Here is a 16014-nt window from a genome sequence, read left to right as displayed (position 1 = left end):
ATATTGCAGCAGTTGTGAATGAGAGCATTTCCGTGTATTCTTTCTTCAATTGCTTGTTATTGGTGTATAGAAAGGCTCCTGATTTTTGTAGATTGATCTTATAACCTGCTACTATACTGAAAGTCTTGATCAGTTCTAATTTTCTGCTGGAACTTTTGGGATCTCTTAAGTATAGTATCATATTATCTGCAAAAGTGATAGCTTGACCTTTTCTTTTCCAATTAGTACTCCTTTAATTTCCTTCTTGTGTTTTATTGCTCTAGCAAGAATTTCAAGCACTTTGTTGAAAAGGAGTGGAGATAGTGGACATCCTTGTCTGGTTCTTGATTTTAATGGGAATGCTTCCAGTTATTCTCCATTTAAAATGATATTGGCTGTGGGTTTGTTGAATATAGCTTTAATTATGTTGAGGTATGTTCCCTCCAGTCCAATTCCCTCTAGGACTTTGAACATAAATGCATGCTGAAATTTGCTGAAAGCCTTTTCTGCATCTATTGAGATGACAATGTGGTTTTTGTCTTTGAGTCCATTTATATGACCATTTATATGAACCATCCCTACATCTCTGGGATAAAGCTGACTTGATCATGGTGAATGATCTTTTTGATGTGTGTCTGTATGCGGTTTGTAAGTATTTTGTTGAGAATGTTTGCATCTATGTTCATTAAGGATATGGGTTTATAGTTTTCTTTTTTGGTTGTGTCTTTACCTGGTTTGGGTATTAGAGTGATGCTGGCTTCATAGAAGGAATTTGGGAGTTCTCCCTCTCTTTCTATGGTTTTGAATAATTTAAGTAATATTGGTTGGAGGTCTTCTTTAAATGTCTAGTAGAATTCTGCTGTATATCCATCTGGGCCTGGGCTTTATTTAGTTGTGGGTCTTTGTATTACTGTTTCAATTTCCTTATATATTATTGGTCTGTTTAAACTGTTGATGTCTTCTTGGTTTAACTTTGGTGGTTCCCATGATTTCAGATATACATCCATTTCTTTTAGATTTTCAGATTTTTGTAGCATATAGGTTTTTAAAATATTTTCTTTAAATGGTCTCGATCTTTTGGGTGTTTCCCCTTTCATCTCTGATTTTGTTGATTTGGATTTGCTATTTATTTCTTTTGGTTAACTGGGCTAAGGGTCTGTCTATCTTGTTTAGCTTTTCAAAGAATCAGCTCTTAGATTCATTGATTCTTTGCATTGTTTTCTTTGCTTTGTTTTTCATTAATTTCTGCTCTGATTTTTCTTATTTCTTCTCTTCTTCTGGGTTTGGGTTTCATTTGTTCTTGCCTTTCCAGTGTCTTCAGTTGCAGTGTTAGGTCATTTATTTGGGCTCTTTCTAATTTTTTAGTGTAGGCACTTAGAGCTATAAACTTCCCTCTTAGGACAGCTTTTAAAGTGTCCCAGAGGTTGTGTTGTGTTGCATTGTCATTTCGTTGACTTCTAGGAATACTTTTATTTCTTTCTTAATTTCTCCTTTGACCCACTCATTGTTTAGGCATGTGTTGTTTAATCGCCATGAGTTCGTGTAGTGACTAGGGCTTTGTCCAGTGTTGATTTTGAGCCTTATTGTATTGTGGTCCGATTGAATGCATGGAATTATTTCAATTTTTTTGTATGCGTTGACATTTGTTTTGTGGCCCAGTATGTTGTCAATTTTTGAAAAAGTTCCATGGGGTGCTGAGTAGAAAGTGTATTCTTTGGTGCTTGGGTGGAATATTCGAAAGATATCTGTTAGGTCCATTTGATGTATGATATCATTTAATTCAGACGTCTCTCTGTTTATTGTTTTTCCAGTTGGCCTGTCTAATGGAGACCATGGCGTATTGAAGTCCCCTACTATTACTGAGTTGGGGTTAATCTGTATCTTAAAGTCCTGTAGTGTTGTTTTTATGAATCTGTGTGCACCAGAGTTTTGTGCATATATGTTAAGGATTGTAATATCTTTTTAGTTAACTGTCCTTTGATCAGAATGAATTGACCCTCCTTATCTCTTCTGATTACTTTTCTTTGAAGTCTATTTTGTTAGATATTAGAATTGCAACCCCTGCTGGTTTCTTAGTGCCATTTGCTTGGTAAATTCTTTTCTATGCTTTTACCTTAAGGTAATGCCTGTCCTTGAAGGTGAGCTGGGTTTCTTGCAGACATCGAAGAGATGGTTTCGTTTCTTAATCCATTCACTTAGCCTGTGTCTTTTGACTGGGGCGTTCAATCCATTGATATTTAAGGTTATTATTGAAAGCTGTGCATTGGTTGCTGTCATTTTGATTGTTGTTTGTGTTCTCTGTCTATTTTTGTGTTTCCTCAATTATACCTTTATTTTCTTTTGTTTCCCCAGGGTATAGTTGTTTCTCTCTCTGCTCTTTGTATTGCTTCAAGTATTCTTTGAAGGGCTGGTTTTCTGGACATGTATTCTTTCAGTCTATTCATGTCATGGAAGATTTTTCTTTCCCCCTCAACTATAATAGACATTTTTCTTGGTAAACGTGTTCTGGGCTGGCATCTATTGTTATGTAGAACTGGAAATACTTTGGCCAAGGCTCTTCTGGTTTTCATAGTTTTCATTGATAAGTCAGCTGTAATTCTGATGGGCTTTCCTTTGTATGTGACTTGTTGTTTTTCTTTTGCTGCTTTCAGTATTCTCTCTTTGTTTTGTGCATTTAGTGTTTTTTAAAATGTTTTATTTATTATTTTTATTTTATGTGTATGAGTGTTATGCCTGCATGTAAGTAAGTGCACCCATGTCGTGCACTGCCCGCGGAGGACAGAAGAGGCTGTTGGATCCCCTGGAACTGGAGTTATGGACAGTTGTTAGCTGCCATATGGGTGCTGGGATTTGAACCTGAGTCTTTTGCAGGAAAGGTCAGTGTTCTTAACTGCTGAGCCATCTCTCCAGCCCCTGCATTTAGTGTTTTTACTATGATATGATATCTGGAATGTCTTTTCTTGTCCTGTCGTGTTCTATGTGCTTCCTGTATTTGTATGGGGATGTTTTTCCTTAATTTCAGGAAATTCTCTTCTACAATCCTGTTTAAGATCTGGTCAACACCATTAACCTGAAATTCTGTTTCCTCTATTCCTATGATCCGTAGATTTGGTCTTTTCATGGTGCCCCACATACGTTGCATATTCCATTCCTGTGTTTTTTAATTCTCCATAATCTTTGCTTGAGTGGTCCAGTTCTTCAATCTTATCTTCCAGTGTTGATATTCTGTCTTCCGTTTCATTCTTTCTAGTGGTGAGGCTTTCCCCTGTTGTTTCAATTTGGCTTATTGAGTTTTGTACTTCCTTCTTCATTTCTACCTGAGTTTTCTTCAATGTTTCAATCTCTTTTGTGAATTCATTCAGAAGGTTATCCCTATCTTCTTTTAGTTCTTTGATTTGTTTGTGTGTTCTTTAAATTCATTGAATCCTTGATCATGTGTATGATTGTTCTTTTAAGTTCTGTGTCATGGGTTATCTCTAGGGGGTTCTTGTAGAACTCTTCTACAGGAGTGGTAGAGTTTGGTAGGGACATAGTGTTTCGGCTTTCCATTTTATTATTCTTTTGTTGTGACTTTTGCATGTGAATTTCTTTTGTTTATGATTTTGATATGAGAATTAAGTTGAAGTATGCTTCTGTTTGAATTATCACAGTGCCTAGATCCTTTCTTTATTGGTTATGTAAAGCGGGTTGGTACAGGGTTCAGGTTCTCTCAGGTTTAATTTGGAGGGAACTGATGGCCTCAGATCAGGTATTCAGGAGTACGCACAGAAGCCCAATTCAGGTTCCAGTCAGGTACACTCAGGCTTACTTCCTCACGTGGAGGCAGGATGGGGGCTCTCAGGCAGTCCCCCGCATTCACAGGGCCTGTTCCAAAGGGAGGCCCAAGGGAGGCCAGCACTCTCTGGAGGTCTGATGAGATCAGAGCCTCTATATCATGGAGGTCTGAACCCACCCTTTCAGGATGTCTGCTAGCCTACCAAAGGCAGATCTGCCCTGGGGCCTTGGGAGGGGCCTCACAAAATCCCAGGCGGAGGGATGGGTATGGCGAAATTAGGGGAAGCTCACCACCACGTGGAGGCAGGATTCAGGGGTTCTCAGGTAGTCCCCTGTGTTCTCAGGCCCTCTGCCAGAGGGAGGCCCAAAGGAGGCCAGAACTAGGCACTCTCTGGAGGTCTGCTGAGATTAGAGCTGCTACACGATGGAGGTATGAACCCATTCTCTCAGGCTCCTTTTCTTTTTTTTTAATTTTCAATTTTGTATTGCATTTATTCTCTCTCTTTCTCTCTCTCTGTGCATGTGTGCACATGCCATCACATACAAGAGAAATTTGGAGGCTAACTTGTGGGAGTTGGTTCTCTCTTTCTACCATGTGGGTCCTGAGGAGAACTCAGATCACTGTCAGGTTTGGAAACAAGTATCTTGTCATCGGCTTTCTTTGTTTTTTGAGACAGGATCTCATCTAGCTGGGGCTGCCTCAAACTTGCTAAATTCTCTGTATAGCTGTGGATGACTTCGAACTTCTGATCTTCCTGGGTCCACCTCTTCAGTGATGTGATTACAGGCATGCACAACCATTCCTGGCTTATGTGTTGCTGGAGATTAATCCCAAGGCTTCATGCATGCTAGGCAAGCACTATATCAGCTGAGCCACATCCACAGGCCTCCAGCAGTGATGTTTTGTGCCCCTTTTATTATTTTTTTTCTTGAGGCAGGGGCTTGCTAGGTAACCTAGGCTTGCCTGGAAATTGCTGTGTAAACCAGGTTGGCCTTGAACTAGCAGTGCTTCTCCTGACTCTTGCCTCCCAGTGCCAGCAGTGCAGGTATGTGTCACCATACCTGGCCACACCCAGTCCCTGTGTTGATTTTATAACTAATTCTCTTTATCTTGTCCTTTGAGTTAAATATATTACTGAATTTAAGGTTAATGCATAGAACTTTGTCCTTTAAATTTTTCTGTCATATAGTGTTTTCCTGAGCTTTTTCCACTAGTAAGGAGCAAATGTGTGTGAATAAATGTTTCAAATGCATATTAACATTAATGTGAGCATAAAAACAAAACAACTGGGAAGTACACAACCATACTTAGCGTTTTGTACTTAATACTTTTGAACATATGCTTATTCATTTAATATATAAAAATTGCCTCTTTTTCTTTTCTCTTTTTTGTATTTTATGTATTTTAATTTTATATGTATGAGTGTTTTGCCTGCAGGTATGTAGGTGCATCTGTGTTGTGCAATGCATGCGGAGGTCGGAAGAGGGAGTTGGATCCCCTGGAACTGGAGTTATATGCAGTTGTTAGCTACCATGTGGATGCTGGGAACTGAACCCGGCTCCTCTGCAAGAACAGCCAGTGCTCTGAACATCTGAGCCATCTCTCCAGTCCCTTTCTTTTCTCTTTTCTTTGTTTTTAATTTAAAAAATATTTTTGTGTGTATGTGTGTTTTTGCCTGCATGTATCTAAGTGCACCTGTGCATGCAATGCTCATGGAGGCCAGAAGAGGGCGTTGGATCCCCTGTCACTGGAGTTATAGATATTTGTTAGATGCTCTGTGGGTGCTGGGAACCAAACCAAGGACCTGTGTAAGAGCAACTAGTTCTCTTAACTGCTGAGCCATCTCTCCAGCCCCATTTGGATTTTTGTGATAGTGTCTCACTGTATAGCCCAGGTTGGCCTGAAACTCAGGATGATCTTTAACCTGCAACTGTCCTCTTGCCTCAGCTTTCTAAGTGTTGGGATTACTGGTGTGAGTCACCATGCCCTGCTCTAATTGCCATTCATGACCTAGGAATACTGTAGTGATGAAAGCAAACAAAACTCCCTGAATTACTTCCCTATAGAATGTTTGTTTCTCTTTAAAGAGAGTGATTAAAAAACATATTCGTGTTATAACTTCTTTTAAAAAAATATTCATTTTTATTTTATGTTTATGAGTGTTTTGCCTGCACGTATGTGCACCACCTGTGTGCCTGGTGCCCACATAGCTTAGAAGATGGCATCAGATCCCTTGGAACGGGAGTTACAGGTGGTTGGGAGAAGTCATGTGGGTGCTGGGAACTGAACTTGGGTTCTCTACAAGAACTGTAAGAGCTATTAACCACTGAGCCACCTCTCCAGCCCCTTATATATTTTTTACACCTTAAATCACTCACTCTTGGCCACATTTGAAGGAAAAATAGATTGTTCTCATAAGTGTTTCTAATAATTTATTTCTTGTCACATTAACTTGTATGTTTTACTACCTGATGGATACTCTCATTCATATGAAAATATCAGTTATCCTAGATAATAAATATTCAGACTCTGTTTTCAATTGTCTCCTATTCTTCTCAATGAATACCTTTTAATTTCTTCACTCATTCCACCAGACCTACTTAGTGATGAACATTTGGTTGAACTATATAGGCAACTGCCATTTCTGTAGGTCAAGGTGGTTAATTAGCAGTTGTTTATGATTCAACTGAATATGCATGTACACAGGTATGTGTACATAAATCTATTTATATTTGAGAGTGAGGGGTCGTGGGGAGAAAGGGAAGGAAGAAGAAAGGGAACAGAAAATGAATTAAGAAGAGATCACTATTTCATTTTCAGGCACAAATGAGGAGAGTTTATGAAAGTAGTTTAGAATTGTGAAATGAGACCCTGGGAAATCAAGGTAAAGGCTGAGAAAGGAAGATTAGAAATGTTTATTTTCCACAGTCACATACAGTAAATTTTTATGACCCCCACAAAGGTAAAGGGTGGAGAACTCTTATCTCTAGCACCTTCAGAGGATCTCTGAAGGGACCATAAGGATGATTTTGAGTTTTCAGGCTGGGTCTTATGCAGCCCAAGCTGGGATCAAACTTACTATGTAGGTGAGGCTAGGTTTGAACTCCTGATTCTCCTGTCTCTACTTGCTGAGTGCTGGAATTGCAGGTGTCTGCTACTATGCCCGGCTAAGAATGTTTTTATTTGATGATGTAATATATGTTATAAAGGAGGGTAATTTAGAGAAAAATCGGTTCCTAGGCTAAGCTGGGGTAGTCTTGTTGAATTATGTTTCTTCTAGACAAATGATAACATACATTTGAACTTGCATTCATCTGCCTTCTGGAAAGTGATCATGTTGGAGCAGCATCTGTTGAGTTACAAATGTGATATGGCCGTATCCGTGGTCCCATTTGGCTTGAGTTTGTTGGATCTGAATTGTTATCTTTGAATGATTTCATGACTGATTTTTTTTGTTGTTTTGCCACTTTAGTGTAGTGTTCTTCAGAGTCTGAAAGAAATGCTGCAGAACTGGCTGTTACAGCTTTCTGTGGACACCTACATGCAACCTATGACAAGCAGTCCTCTGTGAGTTATGTTATGGTCTTCCATAGAAATGATCTGTGCACAAATGTTGGCATATGGAGTTTAATACTGTGGCATGACACGTAATTATTTCATATGAATACTTAGTATTTTTCTGGAAATGTTTTTTGTTTTATTTTTGAGACAGTGCCTTACTATATAGCCCTGACTGGCCATGAACAAGGTATGTAGACCAGGCTGGCCTTGAACTCACTGATCCGCCTGCCTCTGTCTTCCAAGTGCTGAGGCTAAAGACATGCACCATCACACCAGGCTCTGAAAATGTTTTGCTTACTATTCATGTTTCTTTCCCACAATCCTGTGAGAAATGTTAACTCTCCAAGTTTTTCTTAGGTAACCAGAAAGCACTTAGACTCTTAAGTGACTTGGCAGTAGGTAATACAGCAAAACACCGAGGAGCTGAGATTACAATTTGCAATTTTGACATCCATTCAATTTAATTCATTTATGCAATATGTTTTTATATGTAAAGACAATTTTAATGATGTTTTTCATTCCTCTGGTGTATTTTGGTTACATGTATTAATTTATCTTGGCTTTGGACTTTAAAAAATGAGCTTGAATTTCCATTAGATTTATTCTTTACCCTCAAAGTGAAAGACTAAATTAAAGGAGTTAGAAAATCCAGTTATTTTGGTTCTCTGTGTTTAAAATATTTGGCTTCTTGTATAGTTTATCAGCCATATTCCTTTTTAGTGCTATACAGTCTGTATTATAGAAAATTGCAAGCATAATCCTAAGTAGATATAAGTGTACAGTCTGACCCAGCATCATGTATAGTTAGTATTCTCATTCCTGTGACAGAAGACCTGATAAAAACACCTCAAGGAAGGAAGGGTTTAGTTTGGCTCACAGTTTGAGGGCATCATGGTGGGTGTATTAGTCACTTTTCTGTTGCTGTGATAGAAACACTGACCGAAGCAATTTATAGAAGGAAGAGTTTATTTGAGCTTACTGTTCCAGGGGAATTACAGTCCATCATGGCAGGGAGGCACTGTGGCTGGAGGTGGCTAGAGGTGGCTGGAACAGGAGCAGCAGAAGTGAAGCTCTCACATCATCATCCAGGCACAGGAAGCGAGAGAGCGACTGGAGATCTGGGAAGGCTTAAGAATTCTCTAAGCCCACGCCCAGTGACATGTTTCCTCCAGGATAGCCACACCTTCTAAAACCTCCCAAAACAGCGCCACCATGTGGGGACAAAATGTCCAAATACTTGGAGCCTATGGGGGACATTTTCATTCAAACCATCACAGTGGGAAAGGCATGGTGGTGGAAGTATGAGGCAGCTGCTCAAGTCACATCCACAGTCAGGAAGCAGAGAACAATGAATTCTGGTGCTCAGCTTCCTTTCTTCTCTTTATTTAGTCCAGGACCCCAACCTATGGAGTGGTGCCACATAAATTTAGGATGAGTATTCCCACCTCAGTTAACTTAATCTAGATAATCCCTTACATACATGCCTGGAGGTATGTTTCCATGGTGATCCTAGATCCCATCAAGTTAAGAATCAAGCTTGGCCACTGTACTTAAGTACCTATCATCCAGCTTCAGCAGTTATCATCTCAAGGTGACTGCTTTTCATCTTTTCTCTTTGGATTATTCTTCAGCAAAATCCAGATGCTACCAAGCATGGTGTTGCATGCTTTACACCTTTAATACCAGGACTCGGCAGAGGAAGGCTGATCTCTGTGAGTTTGAGGCCAGCCTGGTCTACATAGCAATTCTAGACCAGCCATGACTACATAGTGAAGTGAGACCCTGCCTCAAAAAAAAAAGCCAAAACCAAAACCAGACACCATATTATCCCTTAAAGTTAATAACTCTTAATATTTAAAAAATTATAACATCTATTATTATTGTGTGTATCTGATGTATATATGTTGGTGCATGCATGCCACGATGTGTGTGGAGTTCAGAGAACAACTTTGTGGGGTCAATTCTTCCCTTTCACCTTTATGTGGGTTCTGAGGAATGAATTTAGGTCATTAGGTTTGCATGACAAACATTTTGCTCTCTCAGCCATCTCTCTAGCTTAAGATGTATTACCTTTATTTCATTTCATTTCATTTCATTTCATTTCTTTTAGTACTTTATTTTATATTTTATTTGTTCTTTTTTTTTGAGATAGAGTCTCATGTAGCCCAGGCTAGCTTCAAACTTATATAGCTGATGCTAGCCTTGAGCTCCCGATCCTCCTTCCTGTACCTTTCAAGTATTAGGATTGCAGGTATGGACCACTGCATTTAGTATGTGTGGTGCTGGGAATCAATCCCAGGACTTTATTCATACTAGACAAGCACTCTACCAATTGAGCTGTATCCCCCAGGCCCCCAAAATAGCATTTGATCTCAAGTTGAACCAATATCCACATTCTCCTTAGGGATAAATGCTTAGCTCAGGTTCATATTCCTTTTTTATCCTTATAGTGAGTTACAGTTTGTGTAGGAGCAATGGAAGGAGATATTTCTTTACAGTAGCCTGAAAAGTAATTTAAAAGTATTTATTTATTTTTATTATTTTTATTTTATTTTACATGTATGAATGTTTTACCTGAATGTATGTAAGTGCACCCTTGTCATGCAATGCCTGTGAAGGTCAGAAGAGGACGTCAGATCCCCTGGGACTAGAGTTACCGATGGTTGTTAGCCGCTATGTTGGTGCTGGGAATTGAACCCGGATCCTTTGCAAGAGCAGTCAGTGCTCTTAAGCACTGATCCATCTCTCTAGCCCTCTGAATTTTTTTTTTTTGAGACAGGGTCTCCCTGTAGCCTCAGCTGACCTGTAACTCGCTATGTAGACCAAACTGGCCTCACAGAAATCTGCCTGCCTCTGCCTCCTAAGTGCTGAGATTAAAGGCATGTGCTGCCATACGCATAGCTGAAAAAATGTATTTTATTTCCTCTTATTCATTATTTTATATATATATATATGTATATGCATCTTTAACCACTTTTAGAAGGAAATGGAGCATTAGTGGGTAATGAAGATGTCCTTTTTTTCTTTTTCCTTTTTGAGACAAGGTCTTACTGTGTAGCCCTGGATGGCCTAGAACTCACTATGTAGACCAAACTGGCCTTGAATTCAAAGAGATTCACTTACCTCTGCCTCCTGTGTGCTTGTATTAAAGGCATGTGTGAGCATGCCAGACTAGTGAAGACATTTTTAAAAGCTCTAGTTTTTGTTTTTGTTTTTAATGTGGTTATGTTAATATCACTTGGGAACTTACCAGATATTCAAATTGTCAGAGCCTGTCCTAGATCTACTGAGGTAAATTCTAACTGTTTCCATAATCCTATGACAAGCTGAAATTTGAGAACCACTATTATAAGGAAACTCTGCTAGAATAGTCTTTTTGCATCTGTAACCTTTTGTCAACTTGCAATGTTTGTCCCAGGCACCTGTAAAATAAGTACTTTATAATCACTATATCCTCATTCACCAAGTCCTAGAATTCTTTTTCTTTTTTATGGTGCTAGAAATTGAACCCAGCCCTCATGCATGGTAGGCAAACACTCTACTACTGAGGTATAACCCCAGCCCAGATTCTTCATCACTGTGTCATAAATTCAGGGAGACTATCTTATAAGGAGTAGTACTTTCTAAAACCTTTAAAACAGATAAATGGTCATACATATAGATATAACTTTGCTTGTCATGGTATTTGAAATTACGTTACCTATGGGCCGGTAAGATGGCTCAGTAGAAAGAAGTGTTTGCTTGCAGATCTAATGACCTGAATTTGATACCTAGATTCTACCAGATGGCAGAAGATAACTGACTCCTGAGGGAAAAGTTGTCCTCTGACTCCATACACTCTTCAGGGGGTGTGTGCCTGTGCGTGTGCACACACACATACATACATATACACTAACACCATAATAAATAAATAAATAAATTTCAATATAACTCATGCAGCTTTCAGGAATTTGTTTTGGAGACAATGGTATATTTGTATTATATGACCATTTGCCATGTAAGCATGTAGAAGGGAGTAAATTGTAGTGGCGGGTCCCAAGAAGAGTAGAACACTGTTCTCAGCAATGGTTCTCCAGGGGCATTTGTGGCTATAAAAGTGACTTGGGAGAGGGAGCTACTGGCATTTAGTAGGTGGCAACTAGGAATGCTAAACACATTACAGTAGGTGGGGGTAGGAGGCAGTTCTGAACCATGAAGTGTCTATTCAAAATGCCAATGTTTTGTAATGAAAACAATCCCCAGGAGTGTGTTCTGGGTCTGGGAATGAAGTTGCGTGGTGGAGCACTTGCCTAGTGTTCATGAGGCCCTGAGTTGGATATCCAGCACCACATAAAAAAGGTTTCTGGGAGCAGTCATTGTTTCCAATTATTTTAGACTCATATGCCAAGTGCTGCCCCAAATCAATTAAGCTATACCGGTTTTGCAAGTAGCAGCTTATTGTATGGATGGCTCCCAATTAAGTGTTCTCTGATCTTTCCTCTGCATGTTCTATCACAGTCATGTGTAGTAGGAGAATTATCATCCTGCAAGCTCTGCACTATATATTATCCCAGACTGTCATTATACGTTACCCTTTTTTCTGCTTATAACTGTTGTTCACTACCTCCCTCGATAGAAGAGTAAAAACCTGAGTTCACATTTGTAGGTCATCTCTGACTCTACTTAGCTATGGGTTGAAAGACGCAGGTGAAAATGGATGGATTGAACTAATCATTTGATGCCCCATGTGGCTTAAAGAGATTATGCTCATGGATTTGGGGGAGAATACAACATATCCCTATATGGTCTTTACCAGGAGATTGAACTATGTCAAAAGTTTTGCTTACTTAATTTTAGGAGTGGATTGAATTCTGATGAAATACTTTTCTGAGGAACTCAGGAAAAACTGGGTATTTTTTTATATACTATGTATTTCATTCAGCATGCTGCAGTGTTGCTGATGGGTAGAAAGTGATTACCACAGTCATTTAATATTTATGCTTTTGAGCCACTTATACTTTGGTTGGGATTAATAACTTTTCATTTTTCTATTTATCATTTTGTTCATTTTCTGTTTTTTTTCTGAATTTTTATGTCACTTTGTCATGAGGTATTTTTCTCTGAATTGTTAATGAATATCCATTTTTAGTGAGTGTTTATCTTTCATTAAAGGCTTTTCATGATGGAGTAGTGTTAGAATTCATTGCTAATCAATTACTTGAAACATATTTTGACTACAATAGTGTTTAGACAGTCTAACATTCTCCAGAGTTTGTCTGGAGCTTAATTCCTTTTCTTCTCAAATTTTCTAATCCGGTTGCCAAAGATGTTTTCTGAGTTGATCTTATTGGTTCCAGAGAAGACTAAGCGTAACTTCATGAGTAATCAGTCTGCTTTTACTTAAAAAAAGGAACGTGGGGCATGGTGGGACCAGCACTCGGAAGGCAGAGGTCAGCAGATCTCTGTGTTTTCGGGGCCATCCTGATCTACGAAGCAAGGTGTAGGCTAACTAGGGCTACAAGGCATTCCTGTCTCAAAAATAAAACAAAGCAAAACAAACAAGTAAGCAAAAAATAAATTGTACATTGGAGCACTGAAATTTTTGAATTCACTATCAATTATTGACTCTGTATTACTCACCTTTAGCTTGGAAATTGAGAACACTTTTGTCACGTGTATCTGAATATTGTGATTTCTTATTGTAGAGAGACGACTTTGGGTGGATCTATGAACTCCGTGTCTAACCTGATTGACTACGTAGGGTGGATGTCCACTATTGCAATGCGCTTGGAGAGCAATAGTACTTTCTTGCTGCACTTTATTTTGGATTTCTATGAGAAGGTAGTAGACATTCACACTTTTGTGGTAGCTATTCACTTCATTGACCTATTATTTAAATTTCATGTATAATCATTAAGATGGATTATCATACGGTTAAAATAACTTCATGTTTTAAAATTAATGCCTATATTTTTACCTGAATAACTGACTTTCATAGAGTAAGTGTAAAAAGAAATCCGGGTACTTTTTTGTTCAGATATCACTATAATATATGTTGGACTATAAAAATGCTGGTCCTAGGCAGAAATCTGTTTCTAGCATCATTTTTTTGTTGTTGTTCATCTGTTGTTTTGCCTGGCTCCCTGATAAAAGAAAATGACATCTTGATTCTTCAGAATTCTACTCCTACCATTCAACCAAATTATTTTTTGTGGTACCAGGACGTTTATGATTCTAGTCCTCTTTTCATGTTATATAGTATTCAGCATGGCAAAACTGTTACCGTGAAGTGCCCATTATAATTTTGCCCCATCTTTCTTTCTTCATTAATTCCTAGTTGTCTTGTTTTCTATATTTTCTTTTTTCTATTTAAAAAAATTATTTTTGTGCATGCTTTTAATCTCAGCAGGCAGGAGGCAGAGGCAGGCATATCTCTGTGAGTTTAAGACCAGCCTGGTCTACATAGTAAGTTCTGGGCCAGCTGGGACTACAGGGAGACCCTGTTTCAAAAATACCAAAAAAAATTTTATTGTACGTATATATGTGTGCCTGTTTGTAGGTATACCATGTGCATGCAGGTGTCCATGGAGGTCAGAAGAGGGCATCAGATCCCCTGGAACTGGAGTTAGAGATTACAGATGGTTGTGAGCTACCTCGTGGGTCCTGGGAACTGAACCCAGGTCCTCTGCAAGAGCTGGAAGTGTTCCAGCCTCCTTTTTCACCCCCTTGAGGCAGGGCTCATGAAGTCCAGGCTGCCCTTGGACTTCACCCTCCCACCTCTACCTTTGGAGTGCTAGGACTAAAGGTGTGTGACCCCACACCCAGCCTACAGCTACCTGTTTATTTTAGAAACTAGGCAAGTTCAAATGTAACATTATATTATTGTTTATATTATATTGATGATTCTTTGGGTAAACTTGGCTGATTTCTGGAAACTAATCTGTATTGATGTTAATGTTCTTCTCAAAAGGTGTGTGACATATATGTAAATTACAACCTTCCGTTAGTGGTGCTGCTTCCTCCTGTGATCTTCCATTCTGCACTCCTAAGCCTGGATGCCAGTATATTGAACCAACTTTGTTACATTATGCACAGGTACAAATCCCCTTCCCTTGTTTTTTTTTCCTCATTTTATAATTTTGTATATAATAATTTTGTCTTCAACCATAATAAAATTAAAATTCTTACTCATTTTCTGCCTGGGCCTATGGAAACAGGCATGGCTTTTGAGGAGTAGAAACTTCTAATATGTACTATGATATGTTACTGTTATTTTTACTATTTTTAAGTTTTTTAATTGTATATTCTTTGTATATAGCGCTGGATTTTATAGACATGTGCCACCCCCCTTCCTTTTCTTCCTCCTCTTCTTCCTCTTCCTCCTCCTCCTCTTCCCTCTTCTTTCATGTTTCTTCTTCTGTCTTGTTTTGCTCAGGACTGAACCCAGGGCCTCTTGTATGATAGACAAGTGGTATGACATTGATCCTACCCACAAACCCTAAATTAAAAAAAATGTATTATATTTTTATTTTATGTGTATGAGTAGTGCCTGCATGTATGTAAGTGCACCTGTGTCATGCAGTGCCCGTGGAGGACATCACTCAACAATCAAGAAGATGCCCCATGGACATGGCCACAGACCAGTCCAATGAAGGCAATCCCCCAGTTGAGGCTCCCTCAACCTAGGTGTGCCAAGTTGACATTGGATCCCCTGGAACTGGAGTTATGGACAGTTGTTAGCTTCCATGTGGGTGCTGGGATTCGAACCTGGGTCTTCTGCAAGAACAGCCAGTGCTCTTAACCTCTGAGCCATCTCTCCAATCTCTCCCGCCCCTCAAACCCTAAATTTTTAATTCTTGTGGAAGATATACCATAAAAGGATAAAATCCTTAATTGGACAACTAAATATTTGTGTTTGTGTACATTTGCATTTGTTTACACATATGTAATTGTGTGTGTTCATGTGGAGGTAAGAGGCTGATGCCAGGTATCTTCCACTATTGCGCTCCACTTTATCATTTGAGACCTGGTCTGTCATTGAACCCAGCACTTACTGATTGCTTTGGCTGGCTGGCTGGAGAGCTCTGCTGCTCTGCCTGTCTTTGTGCATCCCCACCCCAAGTGCTAAGGTTAGAGACATGTACAATTATGCCTGGCTGTTATGTGGGTGCTGGGGATCCAAATCATGTCCTTATGCTTCTGTGGCAGACACTTTACCAACTGAGCTATCTCCCTAGCCCTAAAATGTACTTTTTTAAAAATAAATCTAATCATTTTAATTTTTGTTATTTTTAGAATCTGTTATATTGACCTTGATTGCCATGAAATAAACTATATTGTTTTATTTTTTGTTTTTTTTTTAAATTTAATAACCATATAATTAGAAAAAGTATTTCATTACAACAGCATTGACATATTCAATAACAATTTCCAGAGCTAAGATGCATTGCTTTCAAAATTGGCTGTAAATTTTTAGGTTTACAGTTGAATTGATACAGTTTATACAATATTGTACTCCATATAACTCCTATAAGACATAAAATTAAATGAGGTTTTAAATTTTAAAAAAGATCTCCATTACATTATTAAAATGCACAGCTTCATACAGAAAAATCCACTTTTAATGCAATTGACATTAAGATGTTTGCATATGTGTTTCTAATCTCTATATATCTGATTATTACTAGTCATAGTCGGTTACTTTCTGAGCTCCTTGGCAT

At 38.7% G+C, this 16014-nt stretch overlaps 1 protein-coding gene across 2 annotated transcripts in view; it reads left to right on the top strand.

Moving 5' to 3' along the window:
- The window catches only part of Cenpi (centromere protein I), a 109200-nt gene that overhangs the window by 36583 nt on the left and 56603 nt on the right, over nt 1–16014 (top strand). For both annotated transcript variants that reach the window (XM_008848335.3, XM_029553655.1), the window contains exons 15-17: nt 7227–7321; nt 13000–13135; nt 14265–14389. In XM_008848335.3, the coding sequence (XP_008846557.2) occupies nt 7227–7321; nt 13000–13135; nt 14265–14389 (356 nt within the window). The remainder of the gene's footprint in view (nt 1–7226; nt 7322–12999; nt 13136–14264; nt 14390–16014) is intronic.

Source organism: Nannospalax galili, unplaced genomic scaffold (genome assembly GCF_000622305.1).
Source record: "Nannospalax galili isolate Female #2095 unplaced genomic scaffold, S.galili_v1.0 scaffold3, whole genome shotgun sequence".
Classification (NCBI taxonomy): domain Eukaryota; kingdom Metazoa; phylum Chordata; class Mammalia; order Rodentia; family Spalacidae; genus Nannospalax; species Nannospalax galili.
This window is presented reverse-complemented; position numbering and strand designations above follow the sequence as displayed.